General features: G+C 48.7%; 1 protein-coding gene across 1 annotated transcript; it reads right to left on the reverse strand.

The window, feature by feature from the left end:
- Positions 1-678: 678 nt before the first annotated feature.
- Positions 679-5,742, reverse strand: LOC120697501 (pyrophosphate-energized vacuolar membrane proton pump 1-like). The gene is made up of 3 exons (XM_039980751.1): positions 4,861-5,742; positions 2,103-2,482; positions 679-1,986 (listed from the first exon to the last, which is right to left on the reverse strand). The coding sequence occupies exons 1-3, from the start codon at positions 5,680-5,682 to the stop codon at positions 891-893; spliced, it is 2,298 nt and encodes a 765-aa protein (XP_039836685.1). The 5' UTR covers positions 5,683-5,742; the 3' UTR covers positions 679-890.
- Between the last annotated feature and the right edge of the window lie 7,266 nt (positions 5,743-13,008).

Here is a 13,008-nt window from a genome sequence, read left to right on the forward strand (position 1 = left end):
AGAGGTCACGGGAGAGAGTGAGAGTGAGTGAGAGAGAGTGTGATATATTCTATTTAAATGGTTGTGGGTCCAGATGACTAAATTATGGAAATAAAAACTTCACTCCCGGAGTCTCCGGGCCAATGGCCGGAGTATCCGGGGTGTTACAGGTTTACAGCCCTGCTGCACTGAATTATTTTCCGCCGCATGGCGTCCATGGTCCGAACTCTTCTTCCCCGTAATGTGCACATCCATGAACGCGAGGCAGTTTAATATAGAAGAAAACGGTTCCAAGTTACATTCTGTGTCACTACTTCATGCGTTGGCCCACCTTTTGCTAGATTGCATAATAAGAATCCGGACCAAAAGACACAACACAAAAAACGACTAGTTGCAGGTGCGGCAATGGCGAGTAATCGTCTGCGATTGCGCGACGCTGATGAGCGTGTTCTCCGACCTCGAGTTCTTCAGATTCAGATTTTCTCTAGTTCTTCGGATTCAGATCTCACACCCAGTTTTTATCCGATGAAAATCTGCATACGGACATTCATCGATCTCCTTCAAACTGCCTGTCAAGTGTCAACACGCGCGTGTGCGCATGAGCGTCAATTGCAGCACACCCTTTGTGCAAGGCTCCAGCAGACAAGCATTCGCACATCGCGTCAATACGCAGGAGCAAGAGGGACATACAGACAGATATGATCACATAAACAAGCAGTTTGCAAGTCTGGTAGTCTGGGATTACCGGAACTAGGCACCAACGCCATTAACTTAGCTTGTTACATGCAAGGTTGCAAGCTACACGACGATTCTTTTATTATTGCCATCGACCACCGCAAGGCCAAGCTAGCGGCAGCTTCGCCGTCCAAAGACAGCGGCATTTTCTGAACTGTCTGATCTGACTGGTCAGATCAGAGGTGGTTGAAGATGATGCCGCCGTGCGCGGCGAAGAAGGGCGCGAAGACGAGCGACTCCACGGCCATGAGCTTGATGAGGATGTTGAGGGACGGGCCCGAGGTGTCCTTGAGCGGGTCGCCGATGGTGTCGCCGATCACCGCCGCCTTGTGCGCCTCCGACCCCTTGGGCCCCAGCGACCGAGCCTCCTCCGACACGCCGGCCTCGATGTACTTCTTGGCGTTGTCCCACGCGCCGCCGCTGTTGGAGGCGGAGATGGCCACCTGGACGCCGGAGACGAGCGCGCCGGCGAGGAGCCCCGCGAGCGTCTCCACCCCGAAGAGCGTGCCGGCGACGAGCGGGCTGAGCATGACGAGCGCGCCGGGCGCCATCATCTTGCGGATCGAGGCGTCGGTGGAGATCCTGACGCAGGTGGCGTAGTCCGGCGTCGCGAGGCCCTCGGCGAGGCCCGGGATGGCGTCGAACTGCCGCCGGACCTCCTCCACCATCCGCAGCGCGGCGCTGCCCACGCTCTGCATCGTCATCGCCGAGAACCAGTAGGGGAGCATGGCGCCGGCGAGGAGCCCCACGAACACGCGCGGGCTCAGCACGTCCACCGCCGTGATCCCGGCGCGGCTCACGAACGCGCCGAACAGCGCCAGCGACACCAGCGCGGCGGACCCGATCGCGAACCCCTTGCCGATGGCCGCCGTGGTGTTCCCGGCGGCGTCAAGCGCGTCGGTCCGTTCGCGGACGCTGTGCGGCATGCCGGACATCTCCGCGATGCCGCCGGCGTTGTCGCTGATGGGCCCGTAGGCGTCGATGGCGAGCCCCGTCGCGATGGTGCTCAGCATCCCCAGCGCCGCCAGCGCGATGCCGTACATGGCCGCCAGCCGGAAGCCGGCGTAGATGGCCGCTGCGATCGCCAGGATGGGCACGATCACAGACTTGTACCCCACCGCCAGCCCGAAGATGACGTTCGTCGCCGCGCCCGTCCGGCACGACCGCGCCACCGCCCGCACTGGCCCATAGGCGTTGCTGGTGAAGTACTCGGTCACGTAGCCGATGACAAGGCCAGCCCACAGGCCGGTCGACACGCAGATGAACAGGTGCCTGCATCCATTATTTGCAAATTCGATTAGCATTTGCATTGAATTTACAAAACATCTTCAAATTTCCGAGTCAAAGCCGCCAATACTTTGTACAGCGTGAGTTCGATCGACACGTACCAGTTCTTGACGTGCTTGTCGTTGCCGAAGTCGAAGAGGGTGAACCGGGCCGGCAGGGCGAGGAAGGTCACGGCCGCGACGCCGCCGGTCATGAGCACGGTGGAGATGAGGATCTGCTGCTTGAGCGTCGGCCCGATCTCGTTGGTGCACTCAATCGTGGTGGCATCGGTGGCGACGAGCGTGGTGACCGCGCACACCAGCAGGCCCACGGCGCTGATGAGCAGCGGGTACATCATCGCCGCGAAGTTGTGCTCGGTGCCGAACGACGAGATGGACGCCACGAACAGCGCCGCGCACGACGACTCCGCGTACGACCCGAACAGGTCCGACCCCATGCCGGCGATGTCGCCGACGTTGTCTCCCACGTTGTCGGCGATCACCTGCATCACACATATGACATGGTCAGCACGGGTGGAAGAACACATGAACACCATGGAGAGTAGTTGCTTATCAATTTTAATTTGATCTCTCATCTATAACAAAGCTCTTGTCATTCTTTCAAGAAAAACGTAGTCATTACTTCCATTTTATTAGATTCTATCATGAGTTCATGACCGACCTCGCAATTCTAACTATTTTATGTAGTTCTAGTGTTCGACACACTCTCGATTTGAATCTTACATGCGGAGTGGTGTTCACATTGTGAACGACCACGTTCACATGTAGTATGTCGTATCGTATGTGTAAAGCCATGGACAAACACCGACTGCCAGTTACTAGAAAAGGTTATAGATTTATCGGAGCTACCGCGATTTTATGAGTACATTTCGTTTCTGTTTGGATTTTAAGTAGCTATTCAATAGTGTGCACTCCGTTGTGTATGGTATGGTGTGTATGTGCTATACACTACTACAGAATAACATATCGATTATGTGCATTTGTCTCGGCTACATTTGGACCCGGGACTAATGCCTAATCCCGGGACTAATGCCTAGGGGTGGGAGAGATCTTCCTTAGTCCTGGAGGCATCTTTAGTCCCATTGGAGTATTCAACGGGAACTAAAAGTCACTGCTGATCCGAACTAAAGAGTTACAATTTAGATCCGGTTGGTGTTATCAACTAGGACTAAATGGTCCTCCATATGTTACTTTAAAAGAAAAATATCAAATGTAGAGTCACGTAGGTAGGATGTAAGAAAATTGTGTTGTGCTTTGTAATAAAATCAATAAGGTCGAAAGGAAACCATCCCACGTGTGCTTATGCCAATTATACTTGCCCTGCAGACTCTTTTCATTTAGGAGAGAAGGTGAGGCACCCGCTCCGCCCAGCGCTCGAACGCGGGTGGGCTGCCCGAGCCCCAACTGGGGAAAGCCAACTGAGCCCCAACTCGGTTCTCCATGGAAGTACTTTGAGATACGTCAAGTACAAACACCAGATGCCAGCTACTAGTGAGGTCATAGATTTATCGGAGCTCCGTGATTTTACCAGAATGTTTCTACTGGGGCTGTCCATATCACATTCCAGACATTTTAAGTAGCTATTCAATAGTGTGCACTCCGATGTGTATAGTATAGTGTGTATGCGCTATACACTACTACAAAATACCATATCGATTATGTGCATTTGGCTCAGATACATTTGGACCCCGAGACTAATGGCTAGTCTCGGGTCCAACGGCTAGGGGCGAGAGAGATCTCCCTTAGTCCTGGAGGCATTTTAGTCCCGGACTCCCAGTTGGAACATTCAACAGAAACTAAAAGTCACCGCCGATCCGAACTAAAAGGTCACCATTTAGTTCTAGTTGGTGTTATCAACCGGTACTAAATGGTCCTCCACTTGTTACTTTAAAAAGAAAAATATTTTATTTAGAGTCACATGCTTTGTAAAATCAATAAGGCCAAAAGGAAAGTATCCTACGTGTGCTTATGCCAATTATACTTTTGCCTTGCAGATTCTTTTCATTTATGAGAGAAGTTGAGGCACCCGCGCCGACCGGCGCTCGAACACGGGTGGGCTACGCGAGATCCATCTAGGGAAAGCCAACTGCGCCCCAACTCGGTTCTCCATGGAAGTGCTTTGAGATACGTGTCGGACATCAACTTGGATCAGGCATGCGGAGAGCGTGACTGTGGCGTGCGTACCCTCGTGGGGTTGCGAGGGTCATCCTCGGGGAATTTGCCAGGAGCACTGACCCATCATTTATGAGAGAAGGTGAGGCACCCGCGCCGACCGAGTGCTCGAACGCGGGTGGGCTACGCCAGACCCATCTGGGGAAAGCCAACTGCGCTCCTGCTCGGTTCTCCATGGAAGTGCTTTGAGATACGGACATCAACTTGGATTTGGCATGCGGAGAGCGTGACCATGATGTGCGTACCCTCTCAGGGTTTGCGAGGGTCATCCTCAGGGATTTCCCCAGGAGCACAGGCCCAACATTTATGAGAGAAGGTGAGGCACCCGCGCCGCCCGGCGCTCGAACACGGGTGGGCTGCCCCAGCCCCAACTGGGCAAGCCAACCGAGCCCCAACTCAATTCTCCATGGAAGTACTTTGAGATATGTCAAGTACAAACACCGAATGCCAGCTACTAGCGAGGTCATAGATTTGTCGGAGCTCCGCGATTTTACGGGTACGTTTCTACTGTGGCTGTCCATATCACACTCCCGGCATTTTAAGTAACTATTCAACAGTGTGCACTTGGGTGTGTAGTATGTGGTGCATGCACTGTATCCTCTTTCCAATCTCTACTGGAAAAACAAGAGACAGTGTGGATAATCAACTTGGATCTCGCATGCAGAGAGCGTGACAGTGACGTGCGTACCGCGGGGTTGCGAGGGTCGTCCTCGGGGATGTTGCGCTCGACCTTGCCAACGAGGTCGGCGCCGACGTCAGCGGCCTTGGTGTAGATGCCGCCGCCCACGCGGCCGAAGAGCGCGACGGAGGAGCCGCCGAGCCCGTAGCCGGTGATGGACTCGTAGAGCCCGCCCCAGTCGTCGCCGTAGTAGAGCCCGAAGAGGTTGACGGCGGCGTAGAGCACGAGCAGCGCGCTGGAGGCGAGGAGGAACCCCATGGCGGCGCCGGACCGGAACGCGACGGCGAAGGCGCGGTCGATGCCGCGGCGGGCCTCCAGCGCCGTGCGCGCGTTGGCGAACGTCGCCACGCGCATGCCGAGGTACCCGGACAGCACGGAGGTGAGCGCCCCCAGCAGGAACGCCACCGCGCTGAACGCCGCGTTCGCCAGCGCCGGCCGGCACGCCCGCGCCGGGTCGTGCGCGCACGGCTCCGGCCGCGCGCTGAACCGCCGCGCCGAGCCCAGGAACAGGAAGATCACCGCCGCGAACGCCACCATGAACACGGCCAGGTACTTGTACTCCGTGAGGAGGAACGACGTGGCGCCGACGGAGATGGCCTGCTGGATCTCGGCGCACCGGGCCTCCACGGCCAGGCGGTCCACGCCGTACTCCTCCTCGTCGTCTTCCTCCAGCACGTCGCTTCCCCTGCCCTTGCCTCCGGCGCCCCCGCCGGCGTCAGAAATCACGGCCACCCTGGCAACCACATACCACTGGACCACCGCGAACGCGATGCCAATCAACGCCGCCACCGGGATGAACACCTCGACAGCCACGGTGCCGAGGACAGCCATGGCTGCACGCCCTCAAGCTCACAAGCTTTTTCTCTTCCTTTGAGCTCCGATGGATGGAGTTCTTCTTGGGAAGATTTGTTGTGTAGAGCAGCGACGGGCAAAGCCGGGTTTAAAACAAGAAGAAGGTCGGATGCGGTAACAACTTGTGCCTGCACCCCTTGATTCAAAGTTTATCACAAATCGGTCCTCTGATAAGGCACCCGGAAGGTGTATGTGATAATATCCCACATATCCAATGGTTTCAGTGAGAAAAGAAGTCACGTTTAGCGTGACCAGTGACCACCGGGTACCGGCAGTCGCCAGCCACGCCGGCCGTTTGTTGGAGACGCAGTAACAGCTGGTTTTCCAGGACACTGTGCTCTCAGTTTTGTTGCTTATGCAACTTATTTTGTCACCACCGCATGCTTTCTGGGGAAAAAAAGTAGCCTAAAGTGCTTGCGAAATACACTGGCCTAGAATTCTCTACTGTAAGTTCAGACAGTGTGCATGAATGTGAGATCGATGTAAGGGACGATGTCACCAGGAGTTCAAAGCTTTTTAGACACTGAAACCTCCCTACTCATGTGATTTGCAACCTTTTTTTCACCATTCTTGCGTGGTTGTGGTATGGAAATGTATCCTATCTTTTTCACCGAAAAGGTGAGGGAAAATGAACTGCCAAGTAACATTGTCTAGATTTATGCACCAATTTAAATTTCTCTATATAGCCTGGAGTTGTCGTCTCCCAAAGTGGGACCTCGGCGTTAGCAATATTTGGTGTAGTGCTTTCTCTTCGGCAATGTAAAACTTAAAATGCTGTAAAACTTTACATCTGGCCGTTAGGGGCCACTCTGATGAATGAACCAGGTGGGGATCCTCTCCCCCCCGTTGAACCTTCAAAAAAAAAAAAAAATGTACTTGGTACGTGAACAAAAAGTGTGGCACGCATAATATTTGAGCGGTGTGGGATGCAGTCACGAGGAAAAAAGACGCAGGCGTCCGGAGAAAAGCATTGGATGCGACAGAAATTCCACCTACTTTTCTTTTAACGCTCATCTTTTTATTATACAGCTCATTGTAGCCATCCTTACATATGCGTTTCGCATTTTTTCGGGGTCAGATGTGTTCCGTGGACTACTTTCCTTCTCCGCGCTCTGTTCGGAGTACTCAAGAGTTTCTCGTGAGTTACAGTCTAGTTAACAAAACAATATAATTGTTCTTGAATTTTTTATCACCATTTTAAGCATATAATAATGTTTCTATTCATCATATGACTCCTAAAGTCGGAGGAGTTTATCTGTACCTTGGAGGCCTGCGGAACACCTCTGATTAGCCTCATTATATCTCTGTCCTTGGCGCTTTAGTGTCCAGCAAGATGTAATCTACTCGTAATCTCCTAAAGTAGGGAGCAACCGAAGCAAACAAAAATTGTTTCACTTGAATACAGAACCATCGTACTAGAAGTTGTTGTTGGCACATATTGTCTTATGATCCAAGTGTTAAAACTATTGGATCGACTAAGGCGTAGATCGAGATGTTACTTTCTTTATCTAGAGCCACCACAGGTTCGTCGGTGAAGTTCCGCGCAGGGGCGGCGGCGGTTGGGGCAGTGGAGTGGCGATGCTGTGGTGACGGCGCTCCGGCGATGGCATGGTGGCGCTTCCCGCCGCTGCAGCCTCCCTCTCTGATCGGGTTAGGGTTTTGAGGTGGGGAATTGCGGCAACAGGCGAACCTCCTGTCTAGAGCCGTCAGTCCCCAACTCCTCTTTATAGGCTGCGCGACGGGGGCCCACCAGCCTCGTCTTGGGCTGGGCCCCCGATCAGGGCGCAAGGTCAAGGGGCCAGTTGGCCGTTGGGCCAACTGGTGGAGATCAATTCCAACATTCTCCCCCTTGATCTCCTCTTATACTTTCACCTTCATATCTTTTACTTCTTTTTATATTTCATCACAGATTAATGCATAGAGCAGTTTCATCGTCACAGTCGGTTGCCGATAGATTCAACAGCTACAATACATGTCTCTGTTCTGAAATAGATACTTTAACTTTGGGGCCCTTTATTGTCCGGAAAATATAGGCTACACCATAAACCCATGTCGACTGTGTGTTCTTTGTACACACTGGGCGGCAAGCCTTTAATAAGTGGATCCACAAACACATGTCTGTCATTCTTTTACTCAATGCATTTCAACATAATTCCAGACTTTCTCCTTTACAACGTATAACTTTGTGTCAATGTGTTTGGCACCACACTTGACTCGTTGTCATAGGAGCAAACTACTTAAATGGTTATCGCTATTGTCAACCATTATCAAAACTCCGGGTACATGTTCCTTTAACCATTTTTTGCCTGTCCCTCGGCCTCGTATCATGCTATACCATGTCTTTGCATCACATTGATGTTAATTGATTAATTTTGGAGATTTTCCACACAAAAACTCCAAGTGTGAAAGTTAGCGACAATTGTGGATTTCGCTATATATTTCACAAGCTCTACTTTTGTACTCACAACCCTTTGAGAGCACTAGTTATTTCTTTCTTAGCATGAGGCCGATATTCTCAATTTCATTCCAGTGATCTATATCTGGATTGAGCTTTTGCCAAAATAACCCGGATACATGAACTATGTCAGGGTAAATTCTTTACTTGCGCGCTCATAAAACTTCCAACAGCTAAAGCTTATGGAACCATTTCCGTCTCTCATTGGTTCCTAGAACACTAACATTTCCAAAACTATTACCCTTGACGATAGGAACAGGCGTAGGTTTACTCATATGCATACTTCATCTCTTTAGAATCTTTTCTAAGTATGCATTTGTTGTAACCACAATACCCCTTTCTTTTTATCTCAATGAGTTTCAATTCTTAGAACGAAAACCAACCACCGAGATCAAAACTTGAGGACAAGAATTCTTTATCTGAAATAGCATATTAACACCATTACTATTGGGTAGGGTGTTATCTTTAAGTTGTGGAAATAAAATTTCCCATTCTTTAACTTTCTTTAAAATTTTCCTTAAAACTATTGTCCTCCTCAATCTCTTTAAACCCAAATTTTCTTACTATTTCTATGAACTTTAGACACCACCATCTCAAGGCTTTAAATGGGTTTCTTATTGTGGTATCTCATATATTCTTTCTTTCCATGACAAAACGTCAAGTAGTGTCATGTAAACATTTCTTCTCTTTGTGTGAAACTTTTGTCACAAGCCTTACGTTATATCTTTCACCATTCCCTCTAGAGTCACATTTCTCTTTGTAGGTCCATTACAACCAACTGTGATGACTCTTTTAGGAATCATTTTCCTTTTCCATGGACTTAGCCCATAGAATTCTCGTGACTTCTTCAAATGAGGTGGAATCAACCTCCATTTCTTTTCTTGGCACATTGTTTTATGTATAGGGCTGTTGTTGCTCTTTGCCAAAAAGCAATGGACTCTATAGGCTCTTGCATAACAAGACCCTTCTTTACTTTATTCATTTTCTTTAAAAAAACTAACAACATGTGTTATATACAACATCAACAAGTATGAGAAACTTATTGCTCCTGAATCATCGAAGTGGACACACATTCCTACTTCTCTTCAAGGCTTAGGTCTCTACATACCATGCTCCCCCAGACTATTTCATCTTCTGTAAAGATGGCATATCAGTAAATCTCTTGTTTGGGTTCCATCTGTTAAAGACTTTATATATGCTCTGAAGCACCGTCTTACTATCTTTGAGGGTTATCCAGTATGAATACTAAAATTTAGCTTTTTCTTTATATAGGGGTATCAGTATAGTGACCGTTGCACTCCCCCTGACGGTCACATTCATTCTTTAATAGATCATCTCTTCCTTTCAATGCACATTACAGGGGAGTATCTGTATTAACTGACTCATATTTCTCCCCCTCGAAATGTGGCTTGAACTTTTCTGCCACAATTTCGAAAACTATTTACAACTTTTGTGAATGAGTAAATTTCAATTACTTACTTCATTCACATGATTACGTCATGTAGAACAAAGTAATTCTTAGTTCGTATGGGAGTACTTTTAACTCATTTCACTTTAAGAACTCAACATAGTCCTTTATTTCATATGACAGTTCTTTTTCCTCGTTTCACTTTAAGACCTTTTGCAAGTCACGCTCGCATATCACTCTTATCTTGAGGTTCGTATGTAACTTTTCATTCTTTTTAAACTCATTGAGTGCTTAATCACTGTGACACAATGGAAGTGCCCAATCAATTCTAGAATAGCAAAGCTACTCCTAACTTTTCTTCCAGTATGAAATAAACCAGCACATGAGTCATCACAACTTTCTCCTGCCATACAGGATTGGCACTATGCCAACTTTACCCCGTCATGCGGGTATTATTTCATACTTTTTCCAGACATAAATGTCAGAATTGGCTCATATCAAATTCAGAAATAAATCTGAATATTCCATAACACACATACTTAATCCGACGTTGGTCAAATTAAACATGTATGAGTTATCACAACTTTGAATAAACTCAAAATAAATCCTACTTGATAGAGAGTACATAAGAGATATTTCTCAATACGATCTCTTATTGCTCTATCTTCTTTTCTTGGATCAACATGTATAATTACTTTTCTTTTCAAGTCATTCTTTAAAAAGAATACACTTTCTCATGCGATGGCCTTCTTTCTTTTTGAGTCAAAGGTAATCAGTTCATGTTCTTTTATCCCTTCAAGAAGGACTACACGCAAAACTTTGACTGAAAAGACAATAATTAAAACTTTAAGTTCTATTCTATATCACCGTTGGGCAGAAATAGAATAAAACATCTTTCTTTTACATTAATTCCATATCACCGTTGGGCAGAAACAGAATTAATGAATGGAAAACTTAATAAACTTTAAAATCATATATCTGCACCTCAAAATTAAATTCTCCCATTGGTTCGAATTTAATTAGAAGATAATCAACTTTATTGCAGCAAAAACTTGGAGAATATGTTTCTCTAGTTTAAGAGCAGTTCTTTGTCTATTCTCTGAAAAATAGTCACTTTGATGAAACATCTACTAGAGACTTTAAACTTTTAAACTTTAGGCTATAACTCATGAAATTATAATATTGTTATCATCAACGTTGGTCAGAAAATAACAATACCATAATTAAATTTAATTTGTTCTTCTTTGAGAATTATCTTCGAGACATCAAATGGCATTAAAATGCCAAAACTCAGCTTTGACTTTAAACAGCGGAAAGATTTCTATCTTTTACCCACAGAAAAAAACTTATTTAAGACTATTCTTCCAATTAAATCTTCTCGTTGGTTCCGACTTAATTGAAAGATAGCAACAGTATAACACCGGAAATCTTTTTCTTTCTTTATGGCAGCGGGAAACTTTTATTTCTTTTCAGAAATAGTACTTTGTACTCATTTTCTCCCTAAACAATTTATCTCGTTGGTTCAAAATTGAATAGAGATAAAACTGTACAAAACTTACTCAAAGTAAGCTCTTTAATCATGCTCTTAAAATTTAATTGTCCCGTTGGTTCTAATTAAATTAAAGAGCAACAATATAAACTTTGCAGCGGAAACATGAAGGAATTTCTATTTTCAGAAGCAATACTGTGAACTTTTATCTCTAAACAATATACACGTTGGTGCAAAATTGAATAGGGATCAAATTATAAACAAAATTCTATAAAGAAATGCTTCTGAAAAGGATAAAAACTGAGTTCCTTTCTTTACTGTCTTTGTGGTCCAAACGAGGAAATAGCCCATGGTCCAAAACTCAGCATTCGGCCCAGCAGTGCTACAGCGTGCCAAAATCGTGTTGGCTCGGCCTGTTCGCTCCTGCGCAGCTCGGGCTCGGCTCTCCTCTTTCTTCTGCGCGCACGCAGCCCAGGCCACGCTCGCGGTCCACTCGGCTTGCTCACGCGTGCGTGCCCTGCAGCGGTGCGCAGCCCAGAAAACTAGCTCGGCTCGGCGCGGCGCCCCTGCCTGCTGGGCTGATTTCGGCCCAAACGGCGCCCGCGGTGGCCCGACGGTGGCCGGCGGCCCGTTTTTCTCTGCGGCGTGATCTGTGCCGTCTGTTCGCATCCAACGGCTGGCCGTGCTTTTCGGTGGGATAAAACTCCCGGCCGGTTCGGGCTCCCCAAAACCCTAGGACCATTTACTCTTCCCTTTCTCTTTCTTCAAGCCACCGAGCGGCGGCGCCGCCGCCGGCAGCTCACGCCGGCGTCGAGAGCTCCAGTCGCCGGCCCCATATCCCGCAATTCCGAGCTTCCTTTCTTTACTTTCTTTCATCCTCCTTCCCCTTTCTTTTCTTTGTTTCACAGCGCACCGAGTGGTGCCCGTCCTTTGGGGACTCGTCCGAGGAAGATGAGGGCCGCCATGGCGTCCAGGGATGAAGATGGAGGTGCCGCCGCCGGTCCCCTTGCCGGCGCGCGTGCTCGCCCTCGGCTGAGTACGCCTCCGTCAAGCGGACTGGGCGACGGTGCCCTGAGCCCCGAGACCACGGATGCGACTGAATCCCGGTGAGCGGCGGTCCGAGCTGGCTTTTCCGCGCGGCGTCGTTGGACAGCCGGCGGTGGTGCGAGCGGGTGAGTTCCGTCACTCTGTGCATCGCCTCTAGGGTTATACTGTTGTTCTCCCGATTCGAATCGAATCGAAATCTTTTGTTTTTGTGCTCTTTGATTCGAGATCGAATCCGCTCTTTTGGTCTCTATTTCTTTCGATTCATGTCCGAATCCAAACCATCTCAATCTACACACTAGATCGAGGCTCTGATACCAATGTTAAAACTATTGGATCGACTAAGGCGTAGATCGAGAGGTTACTTTCTTTATCTAGAGCCACCACAGGTTCGTCGGTGAAGTTCCGCGCAGGGGCGGCGGCGGTTGGGGCAGTGGAGTGGCGATGCTGTGGTGACGGCGCTCCGGCGATGGCATGGTGGCGCTTCCCGCCGCTGCAGCCTCCCTCTCTGATCGGGTTAGGGTTTTGAGGTGGGGAATTGCGGCAACAGGCGAACCTCCTGTCTAGAGCCGTCAGTCCCCAACTCCTCTTTATAGGCTGCGCGACGGGGGCCCACCAGCCTCGTCTTGGGCTGGGCCCCCGATCAGGGCGCAAGGTCAAGGGGGCCAGTTGGCCGTTGGGCCAACTGGTGGAGATCAATTCCAACACCAAGTGCTTCTCAGTTACCAACATGATTTAAAAGGTACACCAACACCACAATGGGATAAGCACAAGCTTGCTAAGCCACCAAGTGTGGAAAAAGGATACTGTCACGAGTCATAACAAAATTTCACTTATCACTACTGATATGGGACTCGCAATATTCCATTTTTATGTTACTAAAAAAACTCGACCGGAGCGTTATGACAG

This window comes from Panicum virgatum, chromosome 3K (genome assembly GCF_016808335.1).
Source record: "Panicum virgatum strain AP13 chromosome 3K, P.virgatum_v5, whole genome shotgun sequence".
In the NCBI taxonomy this organism is placed as follows: domain Eukaryota; kingdom Viridiplantae; phylum Streptophyta; class Magnoliopsida; order Poales; family Poaceae; genus Panicum; species Panicum virgatum.

Excerpts from the sequence above, each read along its gene's own strand:
- LOC120697501 (XM_039980751.1), bottom strand. The coding sequence starts at position 5,682 with ATGGCTGTCCTCGGCACCGTGGCTGTCGAGGTGTTCATCCCGGTGGCG. Across the intron at positions 2,483-4,860 it reads ACGACCCTCGCAACCCCGCG|GTGATCGCCGACAACGTGGG; the intron begins GTACGCACGTCA and ends TGTGTGATGCAG. Across the intron at positions 1,987-2,102 it reads GACAAGCACGTCAAGAACTG|GCACCTGTTCATCTGCGTGT; the intron begins GTACGTGTCGAT and ends TAATGGATGCAG.